This window comes from Erythrolamprus reginae, unplaced genomic scaffold, assembly GCF_031021105.1.
Source record: "Erythrolamprus reginae isolate rEryReg1 unplaced genomic scaffold, rEryReg1.hap1 H_39, whole genome shotgun sequence".
NCBI classification, from domain to species: Eukaryota; Metazoa; Chordata; class Lepidosauria; order Squamata; family Dipsadidae; genus Erythrolamprus; species Erythrolamprus reginae.
In genome coordinates, this window is record NW_027248494.1 from 232,100 (window position 1) to 256,323 (window position 24,224).

Genomic DNA, 24,224 nt, shown 5'->3' on the forward strand with positions numbered 1-24,224 from the left:
GCCTGGAAATGAAATCTGTGGCAACTCAGTATGATACTATGCAGTATTCCAAATATAAAGCCATATTTGGAGTACGGCATTCAGTTTTGGTCGCCATGATGTGAAAAGGATGTTGAGAATCTAGAAAAAGTGCAGAGAAGAGAGACAAAGATGATTAGGGGACCAGAGGCTACAACATATGCAGAATGGTTGCAGGAACTGGGTATATCTAGTTTAATTAAAAGAAGGACCAGGGGAGACATGATAGTAGTGTTCCAATATCTCAGGGGTTGTCACAAAGAAGAGAGAGTCAACCTATTCTTCAAAGCACCTGAGGATAAGACAAAAAGCAATGTGTGGAAACTAAAGAAGGAGAGAAGCGACTTAGAACTAAGGAAAAATTCCTGACAGAACAATGAATGAATCTGTGGAACAGCCTGCCACCAGAAGTTGTGAATGCTCCAACACTGGAAGTTTTAAAGAAGATGGTGGATACCCATTTGTCTGAAGTAGTGTAGTGTTTCTTGCCTAAGCAGGGGGTTGGACTAGAAGACCTCCAAGGTTCCTTCCAACTGTGTTGTTATTAATATACAAGGCAGTTAGAAAATGTTTCACATTTTAAAATATCTGTAAAAGCCACAAGCAACATCTCTTTAGAGAAACATCTTCTCATCTTGTAGACACTACTTCCAGAAACCGAAAATAACTATACACAACTTCTACATCTAGAATCCACATGCTCCAGTTCAGTAAACTGACTTGAACTATACTGTATAGTTCCAACACAAATCGGTTTGACATGTCTTCATTGTTAATGAATTATCTTCTTTCAATCTCTCAAGGACTTTCAGCTGACTTGCACCTTAAGGAGGTTGTTTTAGAAACAGAAACATAGAAGGCTGCACAGCATAGTTTTATATCATAAAGAAACTATATGCCAAATTTCATCAAAATCTGAGATGGTAAGGTGGGGACCATTGGTCCACTTCACATGGAATGACCCAATAGTAATAGTAACCTCTCCAGCCATGAGTGGGTGGGTTTTGTGGCTCCCGGTGTTTTCTGTGGGAAATGTCTCCCTTCCTTCTTTCCCTCCCTCCGTCCTTCCTCTCCACTTCTCTTTCCTTCACTCTCTTTTTCCCTTTCCTTTCTTTCTCTCTACCTCTCTCTCTTTTCCCTCTTTCTCATTCTCTCCCTCCAGGTCTCATTTCTGTGTACTTCTCCCTCTCTCCCCATTTTCTTTCTCATTTGTTTCTCTCTCTCTCCCCTCTTTGCTCTCATTTCTCTAACTTTCATTTCTGCTTTTTCTTTCCTCTCCCTTTTTCTTTCTCTCCCCTTCTCTTTCTCATTTCTTTCCCTCTTCTCCCTCTCTCATTCTCTCTCTTTCAAACTTTCTCTCATTTCTCTCTCCCTTCTCTCCCATTTGCCTCTATATCCTCTAATTCATTCTTTCCTGCCATCATTTTCTTATTTCTATTTCTCCCTTTCTCTCTCTCACTCCCTTCCCCTCTTTTTCCATTCCTGTCTCCCCCCCCATGTGTGTGTGTGTGTGTGTTCATTCTTCAATCATTTCCAAAAACATGTGAGGACTGGTTCCCCCCCCCTTTTCTTCCTTGGGCCCTTTTTATCATATGATTTAAATCAAGAGTCACTTCTCTCTCTCTCTCTCTTGTTTCTTTCTCTTTCCTCTCATTCTCTGCCTCCACCATTTTCTCGTTTCTCTCTTTTTCTCCCCTTTTTGATCTAATTTTTCTCTCACACTCCCTTTCATTTCTATTTTTCTATTTTCTCTTCCTCTCTTTTTCCTTCTCTCCCCTTCTCCCACTCATTTGTTTATTCTCCCTCTCCCTCATTCTTTTCCCTCCATCATTTTCTCATTTTTCTCTTTCTCCTTTTCTCTCTCCCATTCCCTCTCACTTCATCCCCCTCTCTTTACCTCTCGTCTCTCTGCCTCCATCCCTGTCTCTCTGGGAAGCAGCCAGCAGCAGCGTGTAGAAGGAAAAAAAACCATGGACATCGCTCCGGTCCTTTCAATGCAGAACGAACGGAAGGGCAATTCCTTTCCCCTTCTCCCCTCGCCCCACCTGAACATATCTTTTCTGGCATGTGGGCAGACAGCTTGATTTGCTCAGTTTGGCGAATTGACTCTCAACCTAGCAGTCCTTGGAAGCTCTGCTGGGTGGGAAAGGGCGCTTTCTGCTGCGATAGGGAGAGGAGAACCAGAGTCCCTACTGGTGTAAATGGGCAAGGCTCGTTCTCATTGTCTGGTCAACCCTCTCAAATTTTCTTTCATTTTGTTCTGATTTCCACGAAGCTTATTCTTATTGCCAGGGTTGTTTTTTTTCTCCTTTTGCTGACATGTTTGTTAGATTGTTTGTTATTCCTTTTATTAATTGATCTTGCTGTTCTAGTATTTTGTAAATCCTATTCCAAATTATCATAGGATCTTATTGTTTATTTTAAATTGAATCTCAACAGATTAGCTTGTAGATACTTTATCTTCTAATACTGACAATGCTATATTTCTTTATTTATATCTCTAAATATTTTTCCCTAGTATATCAAATGTATCAATTTCTTATCTTACGTTATTATATATCTTTATCGATATCACTATATATTCAAATAAATATATGTATGAAGAATATGTAAAATATAAATAATTATTAACAGTATTAATATATAGAATATGTAAAATATATAGAATATAAATAGTTGATTAGTAAGAAATATACAATATTATTAGTATTTATAAATCAATTGTTAATTTTAAATGCAAATGGTGATTGTTAGCTATAAATATTTAAATTATAATTATAGTTTTTTAAAAATAATTTTTATTCCAAAATATATACATTTAAAAAGACATTTTCTCATCATAGCATCTTTACATTCATCAAAGCAAACAAAAAGAGGTAAATGAAAGAGAAAACCATGGACAGGAGAAAAACAGACTCTACATAACCCATCCTATCCCCGTTGTCTCATTGACAGCTTAGTTTAAACTCACCATACAGTGAATACTAGCAACGGTTATCATTCGGTCATAAGTATAACCAAATTCCAAGTATTTTGCATTTCTTCAATTATTTTTTCCTTATCTACTCTCACATATAGTCAATTATTACAGAAATCTTAAGTAAATCTATTATTTTTTAAACCCCTTTAAACTTATTCATAAATCTTTTATATAGCTTCCTTCCCCCCCCCCCTTTTGTCAAGCCATATGTAAAATTCTCTCCATATTTCTTAGTACAGTGACACCTCGTCTTGCGAACGCCTCTTCATACAAACTTTTCGAGATACGAACCCGGTGTTTTAAGATTTGTTTGCCTCTTCTTAAGAACCACTTTCACCTTATGAACCCGAGCCCGGGTGCGTGGGCTCTCTTATTGAGTGTGCGTTCTCTTACTGCCACAGGAATTCCCCTGCTTTGTGACTGCCACTGCTGGGTTTTCCCATTTGCTTGCTGCCCCCATTGGGATTCCATGCCTCCTTTTGCTTGCACCTGCAGTCCTGAGGCAGGGAACGCTGGAGCTGCCCCATTTCCCTGCCAATTTCCCCTCTAGCCCTCCGCTTCCCCTGCTCCCCTCAGCTGTCCCATCCCACTGCCAAAATCCCCCCTAACCTACCGCTTCCTTTGCCCCATCTTGCTGCTAAAGTCATCCCTCCAAAAGCTTCCTACACCGCCCCAAATCGCCTCTAAAATTGCTCCCCAAAAAATTTCCTACACCGCTCCAAATTGCTCCCAAAATCACCCCTCCAGATGTTCCCTATGCCACCCCAAATTGCCTCCAAAATCGCTCCCCCAAAAGATTCCTATGCCACCCTAAATCGCTTCCAAAGTCTTCCAAAACCACCTCTCCTTTCAAAATGCCTCATTTCTCCTTGCTGCCTTTCTTCATTCCATTTGCCTTCGTTAGGACCTCGATTTGGGTGGCATAGTAAGTGTTTGCCTCGTTTCTCCTTGCTGCCTTTCTTCACTCCATTTGCCTTCGTTAGGACCTCGATTTGGGGTGGCATAGTAAGTGTTTGCCTCACTTCTCCTTGCTGCCTTTCTTCACTCCATTTGCCTTCGTTAGGACCTCAATTTGGGGTGACCTAGAAAGCGGCCAGAGGGGTGATTTTAGGAGCGATTTGGGGCAATGTAGAAGCTTTTGGAGGGGTGATTTTTGGAGTAATTTGGGGCAACGTAGGAAGGTTTTGTAGGGGCGATTTTAGGAGCAATTTGGGGCAATGTAGGAAACTTTTGGAGGGGTGACTTTTGGAGTGATTTGGGACAACGTAGGAAGGTTTTGGAGAGAGGATTTTAAGAGCAATTTGGGGCAATGTAGAAAGCTTGAAGGGGTGATTTTTGGAGTGATTTGGGGCGGCGTAGGAAGCATCTGGAGGGGAGATTTTGGGAGTAATTTAGGGCGGCGTTAGCCTTCGTTAGGACCTCCATTCCCCGCTTCTCGCTGTCCATATCCACTCCGTTAGCCTTCACTTTGTCTGCCCGCCGCTTTTTTTTTAAGCCTTAAAGTTTGGATTTTCCTAATGAGTTTGCACGCATTATTTGCTTTTACATTGATTTTTATGGGAAACATTGTTTCATCTTATGAACTTTCCTACTTACAAACCTCGTCATGGAATGAATTAAATTCGTAACATGAGATACCACTGTACTTTGTGTCTTCTTGGTCCTTGAGCTCCATTGTTATCTTGTCTGCTTCTGCGCAATCAAGATTTTTTTTAATCAAACTTCTTTCATTTGGTACTGTTTCCTTTTTCCAATATTGTGCTACATTTATCCTTATTGCTGTTATTATGTGTTGGATTAAATAGTGTTCTTTCTTCATTGGTTTTTCCAGGATGCCGAGTAGAAATATTTCCGGTTTCTGTTCTAACTTTTTCTGTATCATTTCTTCTATCCAAATTTGTGTTTTATGCCAATTTTTTTTTTTATTTGGGATCATGTCCACCACATGTGGAAATAAGTTCCATCTTTATGACCGTATCTCCAACAATTTGGTTTGAGGTCCGTATACATTTTTGCTAGCCTTGAAGTGGTAAATGCCATCTATAGAATATTTTGATTATGTTTTCATTATATGCTGTAGCTTTAGTCATTTTGTAGTTTTCTTGCCAAATTCTTTCCCATTGATCTAACTGTATGTTGTGGCCAATATTCCTTGCCCAACTGTTCATGTTTCCTTTAACTATTTCTTCTACCATTTTGTATTCTAATAATACTTTTTATATATTCGTAATTGCTTTTTTCCCCTGACCCCAAAGAATTTTATCAAGTATTGTATTTTGATTTTGAATTCCATAATTGCTCTTGTCATAATATAACCTTGATTTAATTTGTGCATATGGCCTTCTTTCTCTAATTGTAATATTGTTTTCAAATCCAATTATTTATCTAATATCTGTGAATATGTGACCATTTTATCTAAGCCTAGTGTTTGGATACAACCTCCATTTCTGAGAACCAAGCTAGGACTTTTGTGTAATGTAGTCTTTAATTTTGTTCCATGTTTCTAACAACGATTCTCTAATTTTATGATTCCTAAAAAATGAGTGTGTTTTGTGTTCCCCATCCCAGAGAAAGCTGTGCCACTCCGCCTGTATATTGTGCCCTTCAAGTGCCAGGAGTCTGATAATCTTTAGTAGTTGGATCCATTCTTTAAGACAAACTAATATTTAGGCTTGATAATATAACTCAAAGTCTGGGAGTCCAAGTCCCCCCTGCTTTCTACTATCATGTAACCATTTCAGTTTGATTCTGGGCTTCTTCCCATATAAATTTAGAAACTTTTTTCTAATTTCTTGAAAAATTTCTTGTCCAATTTAATTGGTATTGTCTGGAAATAATATAACAATTTAGGCAGGATTGACATTTGAATAGTAGCTATTCTCCCAATTAGTGAGATATGTAATTTGGTCCATTTCTCCAATTGTATCCTATAGTGGTGCATTTTGATAAAATTATTCCTAAATATTTAACCTTATTAACGGTTTGTATTCCTAATTTCGCTACTAAGTATTTATTTTGTTTGTCATATTTTTCATAATAATTTTAGTTTTTTGTTTGTTAATCCTAAATCTTGCTAATTGTCCTAATCTATTTATTTCCTCTAATAATTTTTAACCCAACTCGAGTCTTCGGAGAGGGGCGGCATACAAATCCAAATAATAAATAAATGGATCCTCGGTGATAAAAACTAAATCAGCGAACACTTGTAGTTTAAATTCTTGTCCTTTGATTTTTAATCCTGCCAACTTCTTTATTTTCTCGAACTTGTCTTAGTAATACTTCGATGGAAAAGTTGAAAAGTAGGGGGAATAATGGACACCCTTGATGCACTCCTTTAAAAATTAGAAAATGTTCTGTTGTATCCCCATTTATTATCATTTTTGCCCACTGTTTGGTATATATTGTCATAATCGTTCTAGTGTATTTCTCTATAATTCTTTCCGAATTATAATTTTTAAGTAAGTTTAATAAATGTAATAAACTATATGTTGTAAAATATAATTTGTTAATAAATAGTTAATTAAGTTAATTCAGTACTCTTAATCTAAGATCTGCTCAATTCATTTACTATAAACTGAAATCTGTAAAATATCTTAAATACTTACTGTATATACTTATGTTATAAAATCTCTCATATAATAATAATTATTTTTTTTACAATACGTAAATAGAAATAAATGGAGGGGAGAGTTTTTCTCTCCTGTAAGAGTCTTAAGTAGTGTTGGGCGAACCCAACAAAGTTTGGGTTCGGCAAGTTCGGCCGAACTTCACCGTGAATATACACCTGCATATCTCAGCTTTTCAAAAGGTGGCACACCTTGGAGGGAACACTTAGGCTCTCAGAAAACATCTGTGCAAAAAATAATTTTATTGATGGGCACCTCGAGTTATACCATTGACAGGATTCGAACACAAACTATACAAAATTTTTCCATAAAAATATACCTGATAATATACATGCATAAGATGAATTTTACAGCTGTCGGAGGGTGGGGAGGTGGTAGTATCAAACGCTCTAACCACTCACTCAGGTGGTGGCAAAGCCAAGTCCCGTGGGATCCATGCCTGGTTCATTTTAAGGAATGAATTTTCAAGCCTGCTACACTTCCAAATTCTTCTATTTGATCTATTAAATTTGGTATTGAAGTCAGGAGGTTTTCTATAATAAAAACAACATTGTCAGCGTATGCCTGGACTTTATAAGATTCTTTTTTGATCTCTAATCCTCTAATATTCTTATTTGCTCTTATTTTTATTAGCAAAGTTTCCAATGTTAAAATAAATAACAGGGGTGAAAGGGGGCAACCATGTCTAACCCCTCTTTTTATTTCTACCCTTTCTGTTTGATCATTATTTAATATAATTTTGGCTGATTGATTCGAGTATATAGCATCTATTAAATTTATAAATTTAGTGCTAAATTTCATTTTGTTTAATTGTAACTTCATATAAGTCCAGTCAAGGTTATCAAAGGTTTTCTTTGCGTCCAATAATACCAATGCTATTTGTTTTTCTGGATGATGTTCATAAAATTCCTTTTAAAAAAAAGTTTTTTTAATTGGTTTTTCAAAGACAAACATTACAAACATAACATGAAACATAGATAGGAGCTACCGTCGCTCCGCTCAGGTTAAAAGTCTTCATTGTACAGAAAAAGAAAAGGTAACCTTGTTATTTGATCAAGTCAGAGAATATTCAAAAGTACAGTATCTATAGTAACACTCTATTATATAAAGAAATAAGATAAGAAAAATAATAATAATAAAATAAAATAAAAAATGAGGTAAGGTATGAAAGGAAAAACACATCTAACGATATATATGTAAAAAAAGATTTATAGAAAATAAATTTCTATCTGAAAAAGATAAAGTATCTATAATAACTCACTATTATAAAAACACATCTAATCATATATTAGAAAATATATAAAGCTTAATTATAGATTAAATCCATCTAAAAAGAGAATATTATGTAATTTTAACAATACTATGACAGCTTTATAAATTTTTCGTTCTATCCCATCTGCCATATGTTATAAAATTCTGGTTCTTCCTGATTATTTAACCTCCTCATCATCATATCGAGCTCAGCACAATCCAGAATTTTCTTAAGTATTTCTTCTTCCTTCGGTGTCTCCATTTCTTTCCATCTTTGTGCGAAAACAATCCTAGCGGCCACCAATATATGGACTATTAAAAAGTGTATATCTTTTTTGTATTTATAATTTGAAATTCCTAACAGAAAGAATTCTGGGGTTTTCTTAATTTCTTGCTGGGTTATTTATCTTAGCCATTTTTCTATCATGTTCCAATAATTTTTTGCTTTATGGCAAGTCCACCATGTATGGTAATAAGTACCTATTTCTGTTTTACATTTCCAACATAAAGGATTTATTTTGAAACATTTTTGAAATTCTATTGAGTGGTAGATGCCATCTATAAAACATTTTTATTTGGTTTTCTTTGAAAGATGTTGACTTAGTTATTTTCCAATTATAGGTCCACATCCTTTCCCATGTGTCTAAACTTATTTCTTTACCGAAGTTTCTGCACCAACTAATCATATTTTCTTTTAGAATCCAACCTATAGTTTTAAAATTAATTAAAAATTTATATGTTTTCCCAATCAATTTTACTTGATTTGTAGTCAATAGTTTACCTAAAATATTATTGTCCTTTCTAAATGCATAGGTTTTTATATCTTTGTGAAATCTTGACTTAATCTGTGCGTATTGTCACCAATCTACCGCGACACCTGTTTCTATTCATTCCTGTCTTGTTTTCAAATTCCACTGATTATCTAATAGGTCTCTATATTTCCATATTTTTTGTTCTTGTACCAAATTTGGGGGGGATATGGCTTCAATCGGGGATATCCATTCCGGCATGACATAGAAATGATCTTTTTTAATATCAATCCAAACCTCTAAGAGCGCCTTTCTAATTGTGTGGTTCTTAAAATACAAATGGGTTTTATATTTTTCGTACCATATGAAGGCATGCCAACCTAGCATCAGATCATGGCCTTCCAAATTTAATAACCTTCTATTTTGTAAAGTGAGCCAGTCTTTAATCCAAGATAAGGCAGCTGCTTGATAATATAACTTCCAATTTGGAAGGGCGAGGCCTCCTCTTTCTTTCATGTCTTCTAATGCGCATTGTTTTATTCTGGGTTTTTTCCCTTGCTATATAATTTTTTTTGTTATTTTCATTAATTCTTAAAAAAAATTCCTTTCCTGGATTTATTGGAATTACCTGAAATAGGAATAGAACCTTAGGTAAAATATTCATCTTTATTGTAGATATTCTACCTAGGAATGATGCTTGAAGATTATTCCAAGTTTCTAGAGCCTTTTTAATTTGCTTTAAAATCTTCGAATAATTATCTTCTTTCTTTCAAAGACATAGATTTAGCTGATATCCAAATACCTAAATATTTTACTTTTTTTGTTATCTTCATTTTTGATATTTTTTCTAGTAATTTTGTCTGAGATTCTGTCATGTTTTTGGTTATTAATTGAGTCTCATTTTTATTAATTTTTAGGCCTGCTACTCTGCCATATTCTTCTATTTTATTTTTATTTATTTATTTATTATTTAGATTTGTATGCCGCCCCTCTCCGCAGACTTCTATTAATTTTGATATTGAAGTTAAAGGATCTTCTATTATAAAGGCAATATAATCTTCAAATGCCTGAAGTTTGTAGAATTCTTTTTTAATTTGTAAACCTTTAATACTTTTATTTATTCTTATCTTTATTAATAAGGTTTCTAATGTTAATATAAATAACAAAGGTGAAATAGGACAGCCCTGCCTAACTCCTCTTTGTATTTTAAACGTTTCTGTTTGGTCATCATTTAGAATAATTTTTGTCATTTGGTTTGAATATATTGCGTCAATTATATTAAAGAATTTAGTTCCAAAGTTCATTTTATTCAGTTGCACTTTCATAAAGGACCAGTCTACATTATCAAATGCTTTTTTTGCGTCTAAAAATATTAGTGCCATTTGTTTTTCTGGATGTTGTTCAAAATATTCTAGTGTGTTTACAATTGTCCTTAGGTTATTTTTAATCTGTCTATCCGGTAGAAATCCGTTTTGATCTGCATGTATTATTCAATTCATAATATTTTTTAGTCTAAAAGCATACAGTAATACCTCGTCTTACGAACCTAATTGGTTCCCGGGGGAGGTTCGTAAGACGAAAAGTTCGTAAGACGAAACATTGTTTCCCATAGGAAACAATGTAAAATCAATTAATCCGTGCAACGAAAAAAGAAACGCAAAAAAACACCGCCGCCCAGCTGTCACCTTTTGAAACAGCCGGGGGGCTTCTCGGCGGCCTCCCAAACGCCGAACGCCAAACCCGAACTTCCGCGTGACTTACCACCGCAGCCGCATCCCTTACTGAAAGAGAGACTGCCTCTTCCTGTGCCTCCTTCCTGGTTCTGCAGCCTCTGTTTCTGGATTACAACAAGAGAAAGAAAAAGGGAGAGGAAAGAGAGAGAAAAACAGGAATGAAAGTGAGAGAAATGAGAGCAAAAAGGGAGGAGAAACAAATGAGAGAGAGAAGGGGGGAGAGATGGAAAAGTACACAGAAATGAGAGTAGACCTAGAGGGAGAGAATGAGAGAGGGGGAAAAGACGGAAAAGAGAGAGAGAAAGAAAGAAAAGGGAAAGAGAGGGTGGGAAAGAGAAGTGGAGAAGAAGGAAGGAGGGAGGGAGGGAAGGAAGAAAGGAGAAATGGAGTGAATAAGGAAGGAAGGAGGAAGAATGAAATAAATGTATCCCCTTTTAATCCCCTTTTCTGTTTTATTCTTTCTATTCTTCCTTCTAGGAAGGAAGGACTTTGTTAGAAAAATAGTTATGATGGTGGCAATGTCCCAGGGTTATGTGAACATCTTTTGGGATCTTCTGACAAGCAACTGCAGGGATTCACTTAACGACTGTGGCAAGAAGGGTGGTAAAGTGGGGCAGAACTCAATAACCGCCTTACTCAGGAGATAGAAATTTTGGCCTCCATTGGGGTCATAACAGAAGTCGAGGATTATCTGTCTGACCACTGCATTCTTTTAGAAGCAGATCAGGAGTCCATTTTGAAGCTCTACAGAAAACATCTAGGGGAGAAGGCAGGTTGTCCTCGACTTACAACAGTTCATAGCGCTGTTACAACAGCAGCCTGGGCAACTCAATGCCTTCTAGAGGAGCTCTGCCATGCTGCTATCTGAAAGTCTCCCTTGCAATTCATTAGATATTATAAAATAGATAAATACACCTCGGCAATAGCTGCCTTTATCCTATAGTGATACACATAAGGCTGTCATGAGGGGTAAGTGTATTAGCACTGAAGCTTTTATTAGGAAATCCTGGGAAGTTGAAAGAAATAGCCTATTAAAAGAAATAGATTTAATTCAAGAAACTTTAAAAATTACAAGAAATAGAGCTTGGAACACATTACTATTATTTAAGAAAAAGAAATTACAATCACTTGATGAAGAAAGATGGAATAAAATGAAGATGTTTGTAAAACAGAGAATCAGAGGATGGGGGGGGGGGGACAAATCAATGAAACAAATGGCACATTATTTGAAAAAAAGAAAAGAGAAATCCCATATCTCTGCTTTAAAGGATAAGAATGGTGTAATAAAACGTAGTAATGCAGAAATGGAAAAAATAATGAGTGACTTTTATGGGAATTTATATAAAAAAGAATATATTACATTGCAAACCATAGAGGTTAATGAGAAATTAACGGAAGAAGATAGACAAATGTTAAATGCAAAAATAACAAATGATGAGATTTCTAGAGTTATTAAAGGGTTGAAACCTGCTAAAGCTCCAGGTCCAGATGGTTTTACTGCTGAATATTACAAGACTTATATGAATGAATTATTACCGTATTTAGAAAAATTGTTTAACAATGTAATTGAGACTTTTGAAACTCCACAGACGTGGAAAATTTCAGAAATTATAACTATCCCAAAGCCGGATCGTGATCTAATAGACCCAAGTTCTTATCGCCCTATCAGCTTACTTAATCAGGATTATAAAATATTTATGAAAATATTGGCAAACAGGGTAGAGAATATCTTACCAAAGGTAATTGGAGAAGACCAATATAGATTTGTTAAAGGAAGGAAGATTTATGAACCAATTAGAAACGTGGTTAATGTTATACACCATGCTACCAATACCAAAAGAAAACTAAGTATTTTAAAATTAGACGTGTACAAAGCCTTTGATAAAGTTAACCATGATTACCTGTTTCAAATATGCAAAGATTTAAATATGGGAGATTCATTTTGTAGAATTATAGAAACAATTTATAAGGATAATATAGCCCATATTAGAGTAAATGGTAACAGAACAGAGACGATTAAAATTCAGAATGGAACTAAGCAGGGTTGCCCATTATCCCCAATGTTATTCGCATTGGCAATTGAGGTTTTAGCAAATAAAATTAGAAATGATAAGGAATGGAGAGGTTATCAAATAGGAAAATTTGAATTGAAATTAAATTTATTTGCAGATGATGCTATAGTGATGTCTGAGACCCCAATCAAAATGATGAAAAGAATAATGATATTGCTCCAGGAATTTAAAGACCAATCGGGACTTATGGTTAATATAGAGAAATTGGAGATAATTTGTTTAAACACAGGCCCAAAAGAGCAAATTGAGATACAAAAAATATCAGGTTTGAAACTAGGATGCAAAAAAATGAAATATTTAGGAATTTGGTTGTTTAAGAATCCAATAAAAATTGTGACAGCCAACTATAATTCAATATGGAAAAAAATTCAGAAGCAGATAAAAAATTGGAGGGGGAAAAGGTTGGGAAGAATTGCCAAGATCAGAGCCCTTAAAATGATGATAATACCAAAAATGATGTATTTATTTCAGGTTTTACCAGGTACGTTTCCTGGGGCAAAACTGAGAGAATGGGATAGTAAATTAAATTTTTGGATTGAAGCAAACAAAAGGCCTAGAATAAGAAAAAAATGGCAGTTTGCCCACGAGAAAGGGGGGGGCAGCCCATTGCTTAGTACTATATAGAGAAGCATTTCAAATAGAAAGATTAATGGAATTACAGTTATGGGGGGAAAAGAAGTGGGTGAAATTGGAAAAGGAAATTAATAATATAAATAATAAAGAGCTATTATTTAAAAATTGGAGTAAAATAGAAATTAGTAATGTAATTGACCCTCTGAAAGCATGTTTAGAAATATGGTCTAAATGGCAGGGAAAATGTGGAACTAGGAATTCCAAGATATCAACGTTACACGTATTGAACACAGGTGACGATGTTAACTTAAGCAGAATTATTAAAGTATTAAATAGTAAAGGGATAATGAGAACTGAACAATTATATGAGAAGGATGGAAGAGTTAGCAGAACTCGATTGGAATGGTGGCTTGGTCAACAGAAGTGGCTGCAGATCAATGCAATAAGTAAATATTTAAATAAAAGTGAGAATAAAGAAGCTTTCTTACGAGAAGAAAATTGTTTAGAAAAAATAATAAAAGAAAAGATTAATGAGATAAAAGCCCAAGCCGGTAATATATATAGAATGCTATTGCAGGCGGAAGAGGAAGTAATAAAAAGTTTAATAAGATGCTGGCAAAATGACTTACAAATAGATGAAAGTGAAATGAAAGAAATAGTAGAAAATATACATAAGATCAAAAATACAAGAGTTAAAGAGATGAGAAGGAAAATTTTACATAAATGGTATTATACACCGGCACAACTTGCACACTTCCACGGCAAAGAGAAGGGTAATTGTTGGCATGGTTGCCCAAAAAAGGGAATCTTTATGCATATGTTCTGGGAGTGTGCAGAAATTCAGACATTCTGAAAGGAAGTACAGAACGAAATTAACAAAATGTTAAATATTAATTGGACAATTACAAAAGAAATAGCGATATTAATTAAACAAAGAAAATTAGGAGAATTCAAGGAAATAAAATCTGCAGCATTGGAAAGTGCTCAAGCAGTAGTGGTACTGGGTTGGAAAGACTCTACAAAATGGACAATACAGAATTGGTACTGGTACATGGTGGACCACATACATTTTGAAATAATGGAAATAAGATTAAACAATTTTGATGAAAACAAATTGGAGAAGCTGATGGTACGATGGAATAAGGTGAAAGATTATATGTTGAGCAGAATCTGTGATGTAAATGTGAAAAATAAACTGCAATCACTCTTCTAGTAATATCTAATGCAAGATAGAGCCAAGGAAATACAGATAAACAAAATCAAAAATTGAATCCCCTTGTATGGGTGGTGGTGGTGAAGGGGGGTGTCTTGTTTTGTAAGGTGATGGGCACATGCACTGTGCACTGTTATATGTTCGTTCTATGTAATTATTTTATAAAATCAATAAAAAATTTATTAAAAAGAAGAAGAAAAAGAAACAGCCGGGGGGCTTCTCGGCAGCCTCCCAAACGCCAAACGCCAAACCCGAACTTCCCCGTAACTTACCACCGCAGCCGCATCCCTTACTGGAAGAGAGACTGCCTCTTCCTGTGCCTCCCTCCTGGCTCTGCAGCCTCTGCTTCTGAATTACAACAAGAGAAAGAAAAAGGGAGAGGAAAGAGAGAGAAAAACAGGAATGAAAGTGAGAGAAATGAGAGCAAAAAGGGAGGAGAAACAAATGAGAGAGAGAAGGGGGGAGAGATGGAAAAGTACACAGAAATGAGAGTAGACCTAGAGGGAGAGAATGAGAGAGGGGGAAAAGAGGGAAAAGAGAGAGAGAAAGAAAGAAAATAAGAAAAAATGGCAGTTTGCCCACGAGAAAGAGGGGGGGCAGCCCATGCTTAGTACTATATAGAGAAGCATTTCAAATAGAAAGATTAATGGAATTACAGTTATGGGGGGAAAAGAAGTGGGTGAAATTGGAAAAGGAAAATAATATAAATAATAAAGAGCTATTATTTAAAAATTGGAGAAAAATAGAAATTAGTAATTTAATTGACCCTCTGAAAGCATGTTTAGAAATATGGTCTAAATGGCAGGGAAAATGTGGAACTAGGAATTCCAAGCTATCAACGTTACACGTATTGAACACAGGTGACGATGTTAACTTAAGCAGAATTATTAAAGTATTAAATAGTAAAGGGATAATGAGAATTGAACAATTATATGAGAAGGATGGAAGAGTTAGCAGAACTCGATTGGAATGGTGGCTTGATCAACAGAAGTGGCTGCAGATCAATGCAATAAGTAAATATTTAAATAAAAGTGAGAATAAAGAAGCTTTCTTACGAGAAGAAAATTGTTTAGAAAAAATAATAAAAGAAAAGATTAATGAGATAAAAGCCCAAGCCGGTAATATATATAGAATGCTATTGCAGGCGGAAGAGGAAGTAATAAAAAGTTTAATAAGATGCTGGCAAAATGACTTACAAATAGATGAAAGTGAAATGAAAGAAATAGTAGAAAATATACATAAGATCAAAAATACAAGAGTTAAAGAGATGAGAAGGAAAATTTTACATAAATGGTATTATACACCGGCACAACTTGCACACTTCCACGGCAAAGAGAAGGGTAATTGTTGGCATGGTTGCCCAAAAAAGGGAATCTTTATGCATATGTTCTGGGAGTGTGCAGAAATTCAGACATTCTGAAAGGAAGTACAGAACGAAATTAACAAAATGTTAAATATTAATTGGACAATTACAAAAGAAATAGCGATATTAATTAAACAAAGAAAATTAGGAGAATTCAAGGAAATAAAATCTGCAGCGTTGGAAAGTGCTCAAGCAGTAGTGGTACTGGGTTGGAAAGACTCTACAAAATGGACAATACAGAATTGGTACTGGTACATGGTGGACCACATACATTTTGAAATAATGGAAATAAGATTAAACAATTTTGATGAAAACAAATTGGAGAAGCTGATGGTACGATGGAATAAGGTGAAAGATTATATGTTGAGCAGAATCTGTGATGTAAATGTGAAAAATAAACTGCAATCACTCTTCTAGTAATATCTAATGCAAGATAGAGCCAAGGAAATACAGATAAACAAAATCAAAAATTGAATCCCCTTGTATGGGTGGTGGTGGTGAAGGGGGGTGTCTTGTTTTGTAAGGTGATGGGCACATGCACTGTGCACTGTTATATGTTCGTTCTATGTAATTATTTTATAAAATCAATAAAAAATTTATTAAAAAGAAGAAGAAAAAGAAACAGCCGGGGGGCTTCTCGGCAGCCTCCCAAACGCCAAACGCCAAACCCGAACTTCCGCGTAACTTACCATCGCAGCCGCATCCCTTACTGGAAGAGAGACTGCCTCTTCCTGTGCCTCCCTCCTGGCTCTGCAGCCTCTGCTTCTGGATTACAACAAGAGAAAGAAAAAGGGAGAGGAAAGAGAGAGAAAAACAGGAATGAAAGTGAGAGAAATGAGAGCAAAAAGGGAGGAGAAACAAATGAGAGAGAGAAGGGGGGAGAGATGGAAAAGTACACAGAAATGAGAGTAGACCTAGAGGGAGAGAATGAGAGAGGGGGAAAAGAGAGAGAGAAAGAAAGAAAAGGGAAAGAGAGGGTGGGAAAGAGAAGTGGAGAAGAAGGAGGGAGGGAGGGAGGGAAGGAAGGAGAAATGGAGTGAATAAGGAAGGAAGGAGGAAGAATGAAATGAATGGAGGGACAGAGGAAGGAAGGACTTTTTTGGGGTGTGTGTAATTTTTTTAAAAAAATGTCAACATACATTCAAACAATACAGTGTATCATCAAATTTTCCGTGAATAAAATGTGATATTTTGTTAGTAACTAATATCAATCATCATAAAAGTTGCAAAAGTTTTTTTTCTAATTTTGTCATCCAGTTACATTTTCTTTTAATTAAATTCCCTCCTTAATGTTCCTTTGAAAAGTACACCAATTATATTTCTAACTTATTCTAACCATTATGCCAGAGTGCTTCCTTCTTTCTTTATACATTTTTCTATAAGCCAATAAAACTTATATAGGCAATCAGATGTTAACAAAAGAAAATTAAAAACAAAATGTGAACCTATACAAATTTTAGACTTCCCCCCTCTAAATAGCACATTTACCTAATCACAAATTTAAAAATTATTTCAACCGATCTAACATTTATCCAATTAATACTTATTTATATTTCTTACTTAATTATTAATCTTAAATTTGAGTCAATTTGAGAAAAGAAAAAAAGGGAAAAATCTATTCTCTATTTTCAATCAATTAAAAATCATTATCATTAATCTCCTCAACAGTTCCAAATTCAATTCCATTTATGCATTAATCCAAATCAGTATCACCTACTACATATCTTATTATAATCAATACTTTATTAAAACAGATCAGCAATTACTATATTCCTATATCTAAATAGAAAAAAATAACTAACATTTAAAAAAGAGCAAACAAAACAATACTCCAAGCTTAATCAACCTTTCTCAAACTCCATTTTTAAAAATGTGAGCAGAACTTTGAACCGAATCCTTTTCTTTTTTATTTTTTTGTATCCCCTTTTAATCCCCTTTTCTGTTTTATTCTTTCTATTCTTCCTTCTAGGAAGGAAGGACTTTGTTAGAAAAATAGTTATGATGGTGGCAATGTTCCAGGGTTATGTGAACATCTTTTGGGATCTTCTGACAAGCAACTGCAGGGATTAACTTAACGACTGTGGCAAGAAGGGTGGTAAAGTGGGGCAGAACTCAATAACCGCCTTACTCAGGAGATAGAAATGTTGGCCTCCATTGGGGTCATAACAGAAGTCGAGGATTATCTGTCTGACCACTGCATTCTTTTAGAAGCAGATCAGGAGTCCATTTTGAAGCTCTACAGAAAACATCTAGGGGAGAAGGCAGGTTGTCCTCGACTTACAACAGTTCATAGCGCTGTTACAACAGCAGCCTGGGCAACTCAATGCTTCTAGAGGAGCTCTGCCATGCTGCTATCTGAAAGTCTCCCTTGCAATTCATTAGATATTATAAAATAGATAAATACACCTCGGCAATAGCTGCCTTTATCCTATAGTGCTACAAAGAATTGTGGTGGAGTCTTCAGGTCCATAACTTCCTTTGGTCTGCCTTTTCCCTCCCTTGGGACTTGCTAGCTTTGGTAGGTCCCATCCTGACTTCTGGTTCTTCCCATATTGGAGAAGTGGCATTGGTCTTACCATGATACACCTCTTTTCATCAGGAGGAACCAGCAGTCAGTCCCTCAATATTTTTTCCACAGTCCATTGTTAACTATAATTGCCCATAGTTTCAGAGGCTCTACCAATTTAGAAATTATTTATTGGCTATGAGTGTTTCATGAGGGATGTATGCCTTATTTTTCCTTAAGAACCATTTTATGGACAATTGGGACATGGGCCTGCAATTTTTTCTTCTTTGCCACGCTGTTAAGCTTTGGATTCATCACAACTGGGATACTAGGGAACGATGAATCCCATTGGAGGTTTTATGACTCAGTCCTGTTGGCTGATGGGCAAGGACTTCCCATCCTGACTGCTGGCTCCTCCCTATGAGAAGAGGTGTATCACAGTAAGATCAATGCCCCTTCTCCCTAATTTAATAGCACCCAGGTGGTTCCCAGAATGTAGAACCTTCATATTTTTTGGCTGGAGTTCTTGCAATTGTAGTCTGAACATATCTAGATGGTATCAAGTTAGTAAAAATTTTACTAGATTAAAATAGCTTTATCTAATTATCAGTTAACATAGTTTATTAAATTATTCTACTCTGAAATATAATCAAATTCTTTAAAAGTAACTTATTAGTCATTGTTAGCATTTTACATTCATAATCACAGCCTTTCTACACAATCCTACTGCTTCCAGGAAAAGGCATAAAACTACATAATGTCTTTTCGTGGTAGTGCTAGGAACCATCCATCTGTAAGCATCCAAAAATCCACCATCAGTAGGTTTAGCCAAAAAAATCCATTCTATACCTTGAAATACCTTGAAAGCAGTCCAGCTGATATATCTAGATACTGGTAGAACATCGTGATGATTTTTGCAATGAATTATAGGTTTGTGGATGTTATTATATAAATAGATTGGAATAAAATCAGAAATATTACAAAGCAGAAATGAATTAAATTCTTAGTAGAATATTCTGCCGTATGCTAAAATTATAATTATGAAGGGATGGTATGTGAAACTTTCTTCCTCAATTCATTTATTTGCAGTTTGAGTTGAAATTGTTATGTGCATGTGTGTAAGAAATTGTATAGATTTTCCTCTGGAATTTGAATTATGTTTCTAATCGTATTAATTAAAAATATCATTTATTTTTAGCTCCTTTTTTGTGCCATCCTAATCTCTGGATACGTTATGGAGCAGTAGGATTTATCACTATTGTAGCACAGCATTTGAATATTGCTGATGTTTATTGCAAATTAATGCCTTACTTGTACTCCTTCATCACCCAGCCAATAATACAGGTAATAAACCAAGTGCATATTATTATCATTCATAGAAATGCACTATATAAGAAATCTTAAGCTTTGCTTTACATTTTCCTTTTGTGAAATCTGTTCAGACAAGAAAGACTGATCGTAGCTAGTATAGCTGAAATGAATCTTGAATACCCTTTTCTTGAATGGCAGTAGTACCAGCTGTTGTTGCAACTTATTACTAACCTTTTTTTGAAGTTGGAAGAATTAGACTGATAATCAAAATTTTGACCACATGTAACCAATGACTTGTTCACTTTCTTTTTTAAAAATGAAACCAATGCTTGTTTATAAGTCACAAGACTTTACAAAGGAAGCAACAATTCCATAGCATTATAAATATAAAAACTACTGTAAAAGTAACAAATGGAAGCCAACAGTCAAACTAAAGCAGTATTTGAAGCCATTTAACTGGAAATGAACTTTTAAACTTTCTCTTTCAAAAGTCTGCCATCGTACTAGATCTCTGTGGAAAGAAGAAAATTTCTTTAAAAAATGAAATCCTTATTTTTTGTTTCCAATGAAACCTGATGTCTTCCTTGTTTTCTCTCAATTGCAGATAGATAAAGAAATTGTTCTCCTGAGTGTACTCAAGGAATCTGTAAACCGTTCTATATTTGATTATGCTCTAAGGTCTAAGGATATAGGAAGCCTTTTCAGAACACTACAGCTTCGTCAGAAGAAAAGAAGTGGGATCCTTTCTGACTGTCCACCTCTTGAAGATCCTGCAATTGCACAACTGCTAAAGAAGCTACTTTCTCAAGTAAATATTTTTCCTATCATAATAGTAAAGCCAGGCAGACTCTATGGTTACACAAGGATATGACCTTTGGAACCAACTCTCTCCAGAGATCCGTACTGCCCCCACCCTCCTGGCCTTTCTTAAGGTTTTAAAAACATATCTTTGCTGACAAGCCTGGAGCCGTTGAGCGTTGATACTCTGGCCGAATACTATGATTTTGAGGAGATTAATGTTGGCTGAATAGTTTAAATGTTTTGGTTTTTTTAAGAGTAGGATTTAATTATTTGGATTCTTAAATGTAGCTTTTAGCATAGGATTTTATATTGTCGATTTTGTACTTTTTAATGTTGTAAGCCGCTCTAAGTCTCCAAGAGCTAGGGTAGGCAAAGTTGGCTCTTCTATGACATGTGAACTTCAACTCCCAGAATTCCTGAGGTGGCATGATTGGCTCAGGAATTCTGGGAGTTGAAGTTCACAAATCATAGAAGAGCCAACTTTGCCTATCCCTGCCCTAGAGAAGGGCGGCATAGAAATAATAAATAATAATAATAATAAATATGAATCATGGCAGTATGTACAACATTCAGATAAATGGGTGGCACTTGTCATTCTTTTCACAAAGGTCCCATTGAATTTATATTGTGGCATACCATTAGTCATTTTTCTAGTAATTCAGTACTGACCTCTAAAATACCATGCCTGTATTAAATAATAGAAATTGTTCTTAGGAAAAATGAAATCTAGGTTAGAAAATTAGCTTACAGAGGAAAACACATCCAGACTGCTCTGAAATGTGTTTTTATATTTAAGAATTGTTCTTCATTAATTGGGATTCTTAAACTTAAGGTTTAACCTACTGATTAATTTTTGTGGTTGACAATTTTCTTAAAAGTGATAGAAAATTCTTGTGTCAATTGTATGGAAATATTAAATATATTAAATAACCAGCTTGTATAAATAAAATATAATAGTTTCAATTAATGAACAAAATTATTTTATTGAATCTATCATACTTTGGAAGTTATTTTACTGACATTCTGTTGGATATGTTGGATTACCAATATAAAAATTTATATTATGTGGCTGAGCAAGGCAATCTGTGTCCTAAATTATTTTGATTACCAGAAGGCAACTTATTTTTGTGTTTCACTTTGTTTTTGTATTAAGCAAAGGATTTAACATATATACAATACATATAATTTTGTTCTCCTTTTCTAAAAGGCATTAAGATTAATTCACTTGGATCCTAGTTCCTACACATTACGTATAACTTGGAGTCCTCACCTGTTTTTTGACATGTTATGATAATTTCAACACTATGTTTTGGAAATAGGGGATGACTGAAGAAGAAGAAGACAAGCTGCTTGCCTTACGAGACTTCATGTTAAAGTCCAATAAAGCCAAGGCCAATGTAGTGGATCAGAGCCACCTTCATGACAACATTCAAAAAGGTGTAATCGACTTGGCAGCTTTGGGAATAATAGGGAGACAAGTTGATCTAATTAAAACTAAGCAGGAATCTGATGATAAACGTGGTTAGTATAGTTTCATGGTTCTCGCCTTACTTTTTACTAATTTATATATGGAAGTTTTCCTTAGTCATTAGTGCACCTGGGATTTAGTCATGTGTAATTGGGACTGCCAAAAGTAGACTTTCCTACCATTTATATTTATTATTTCCTGAAAATACTACTTAAAGAACCAGAGGGATTATGTTGAATAACGATCTCTGCCATGGTTTGCCTTACCTTGTCTTTTCAAGGTAATTCTATCTTGGCATATACAGGTAGTCCTTGACTTATGACCATAACTGAGTCCAAAATTTATGTTGCCAAATGAAACATTTGTTAAGCAAGTTTTGCCTCTAATTATGATTTTTCCTGCCCCCTTGTTAACTTAATCACTGTAATTATTAAGGTAGCAATAAAATTGTTAAGTGAATCTGATTTCCCCATTTACTTTGCTTATCAGAAGATTGCAAAAGATGTTCATTTGATCTCAGGACACAGCAGCTGTCATAAATATGAGTCAATCTGAATTTTGATCACATGACCTACTGCAGGGACAGGCAAAGTTGGCTCTTCTATGACTTGTTGACTTCAACTCCCAGAATTCCTGAGCCAGCATGATTGGCTCAGGAATTCTGGGAGTTGAAGTCCACAAGACATAGAAGAGCCAACTTTGCCTACTCCTGACCTACTGGGTGCAGTGGTCATAAGTATGAAAAATGGTTATAATGGTTACTAAATGAACTGTTGTAAGTCAAGAACTACCTGTAATCTAGATATGTCTCATTAAGTGAAAAGAAATATTTAATAATGAATGATTCTCTATCCCTTGCAGTTTGTGATACTGAGCATGTAGTTGATGCAAATAAAATAAAATTTCAAACAAACAATATGTGGCTTTGTAGCAAATAATATACCATTATGGTTATGCTAACTTTTGAATACAAATTAAATAGTCTGATGGTTTAACTGCTTTATAAACATGGACCACCTTTGAGAATTAAGATGAATATTTCAGTTATTTAATGTAATGCTGAAACTTTTGTCCAAATTCTTACTTCAGCACTGGCCTTTTTACCTTTAACATCTGTTCAAAATAAATCAGGGTGGGTAAGTCTATATATGTTTATTCTGCAATGATCCCAACCTTTCTGGGTATTTTTGTTATACATAATATTCAGTCTCATGATAATCTTTCTTTTGGGACTTGCTGATTTTTAGCTAGAAAACATGTAAAACAAGATTCAAATGTAAATGAAGAATGGAAGAGTATGTTTGGCTCTTTGGAACCTTCTAACATACAGCAACCCCTAAGCAAAGGCTGTGTCCAGACTTCTGACCAGGAAACTATCCAAACTGGAAAACCTCTTCGATCAGAATCTTCCACTGGCATTTGTGTATCTTTATCATCATCTCCACAGGTATTTAAAGGGATATTTTGATTAATTTTATGTTTTACTCCTAAAATTCATTTTAATGTCTCATAATCTTTTTCTATCTCAGAAACTTTATACGCTATCAAAGAGGATAAATGCCAAATTCTGTTTAACTATGAATCAGGTATTGAAGTGAAGAACCAAGGATATATAACACTTCTCCTGTATCATCTCAAGATCAGTAATCTAGATCCTGGGTCACTGTTTGATATAGTTTAGAGTTTCACAGAAGAGCTAAACTATTGATCCAGTATCCTTCAAAATGGTACAATATGTAGTTGAATAACATAACATAAAACCTAGGCCTTTTACCAATAATAAATTGTGTGTGTGTGTATATCTGCGTGCGCGCATATATGTATCAATGTAAATGTATATACACATACATATACAGGTATAAACAAACCTAGGTATTTCATATATACAACAAATAACCTAGACCTGTGATGGTGAACCGATGACATGAATGCCAAAGATAGCATGTAAAGCCATATCTGCTGGCATATGAGCCATTGTCCTAGCTCAGCTCCAGCCTGCATGTATGTGCCGGCCAGCTGATTTTTGGCTCTTGGAGAGTGATTTTGGCCTCAGGAGGGCCTCTGGGGTGGGGGAGGCTGTTTTTGCCCTTTCCTGGCTCCAGGGGAGCCTCTGGAGCCTGGGGAGGGTGAAAAACAGGCCTACAGAGTCAGGGAGGGAGAGGGGATTGTGCACACATGCAAGTGGGGTGGGGCGCATTGGGGATATTGAATTATGGCTGTGGGCATGTAATAGCGCATATGCATTCACTCTTGGCACCTGAGGAAAAAAGGTTCATTATCCCTGACCTTTCACCAATAAAATTTTTTCCTTGCCTACTTGGTGAACATCAGAGCATATTTACTTAATTACTATGATAATAGACATTTTTTTGGAAAACTTGCTAGTATTCATTGAACATAAACAAATTTATTTCTAGATGCCATTGAATCAGTTCATACAAAGAAAGCCCTTGGTGCCCATTTTTGATTGCTTATGTTTGGATCGTCATATCAGTCATTGTAAATAATGAACCTAGATGGATTGGTGCATATTTTAACTGCTATACACCAATAATGGGTT

General features: G+C 35.2%; 1 protein-coding gene across 5 annotated transcripts in view; it reads left to right on the forward strand.

The window, feature by feature from the left end:
* LOC139155650 (phosphoinositide 3-kinase regulatory subunit 4-like) overlaps positions 1-24,224 on the forward strand; it is a 181,471-nt gene that overhangs the window by 55,571 nt on the left and 101,676 nt on the right. For all 5 annotated transcript variants that reach the window (XM_070730859.1, XM_070730863.1, XM_070730862.1 and 2 more), the window contains exons 9-12: positions 19,283-19,428; positions 20,000-20,203; positions 21,516-21,717; positions 22,912-23,111. In XM_070730859.1, coding sequence (XP_070586960.1) covers positions 19,283-19,428; positions 20,000-20,203; positions 21,516-21,717; positions 22,912-23,111 — 752 coding nt within the window. The remainder of the gene's footprint in view (positions 1-19,282; positions 19,429-19,999; positions 20,204-21,515; positions 21,718-22,911; positions 23,112-24,224) is intronic.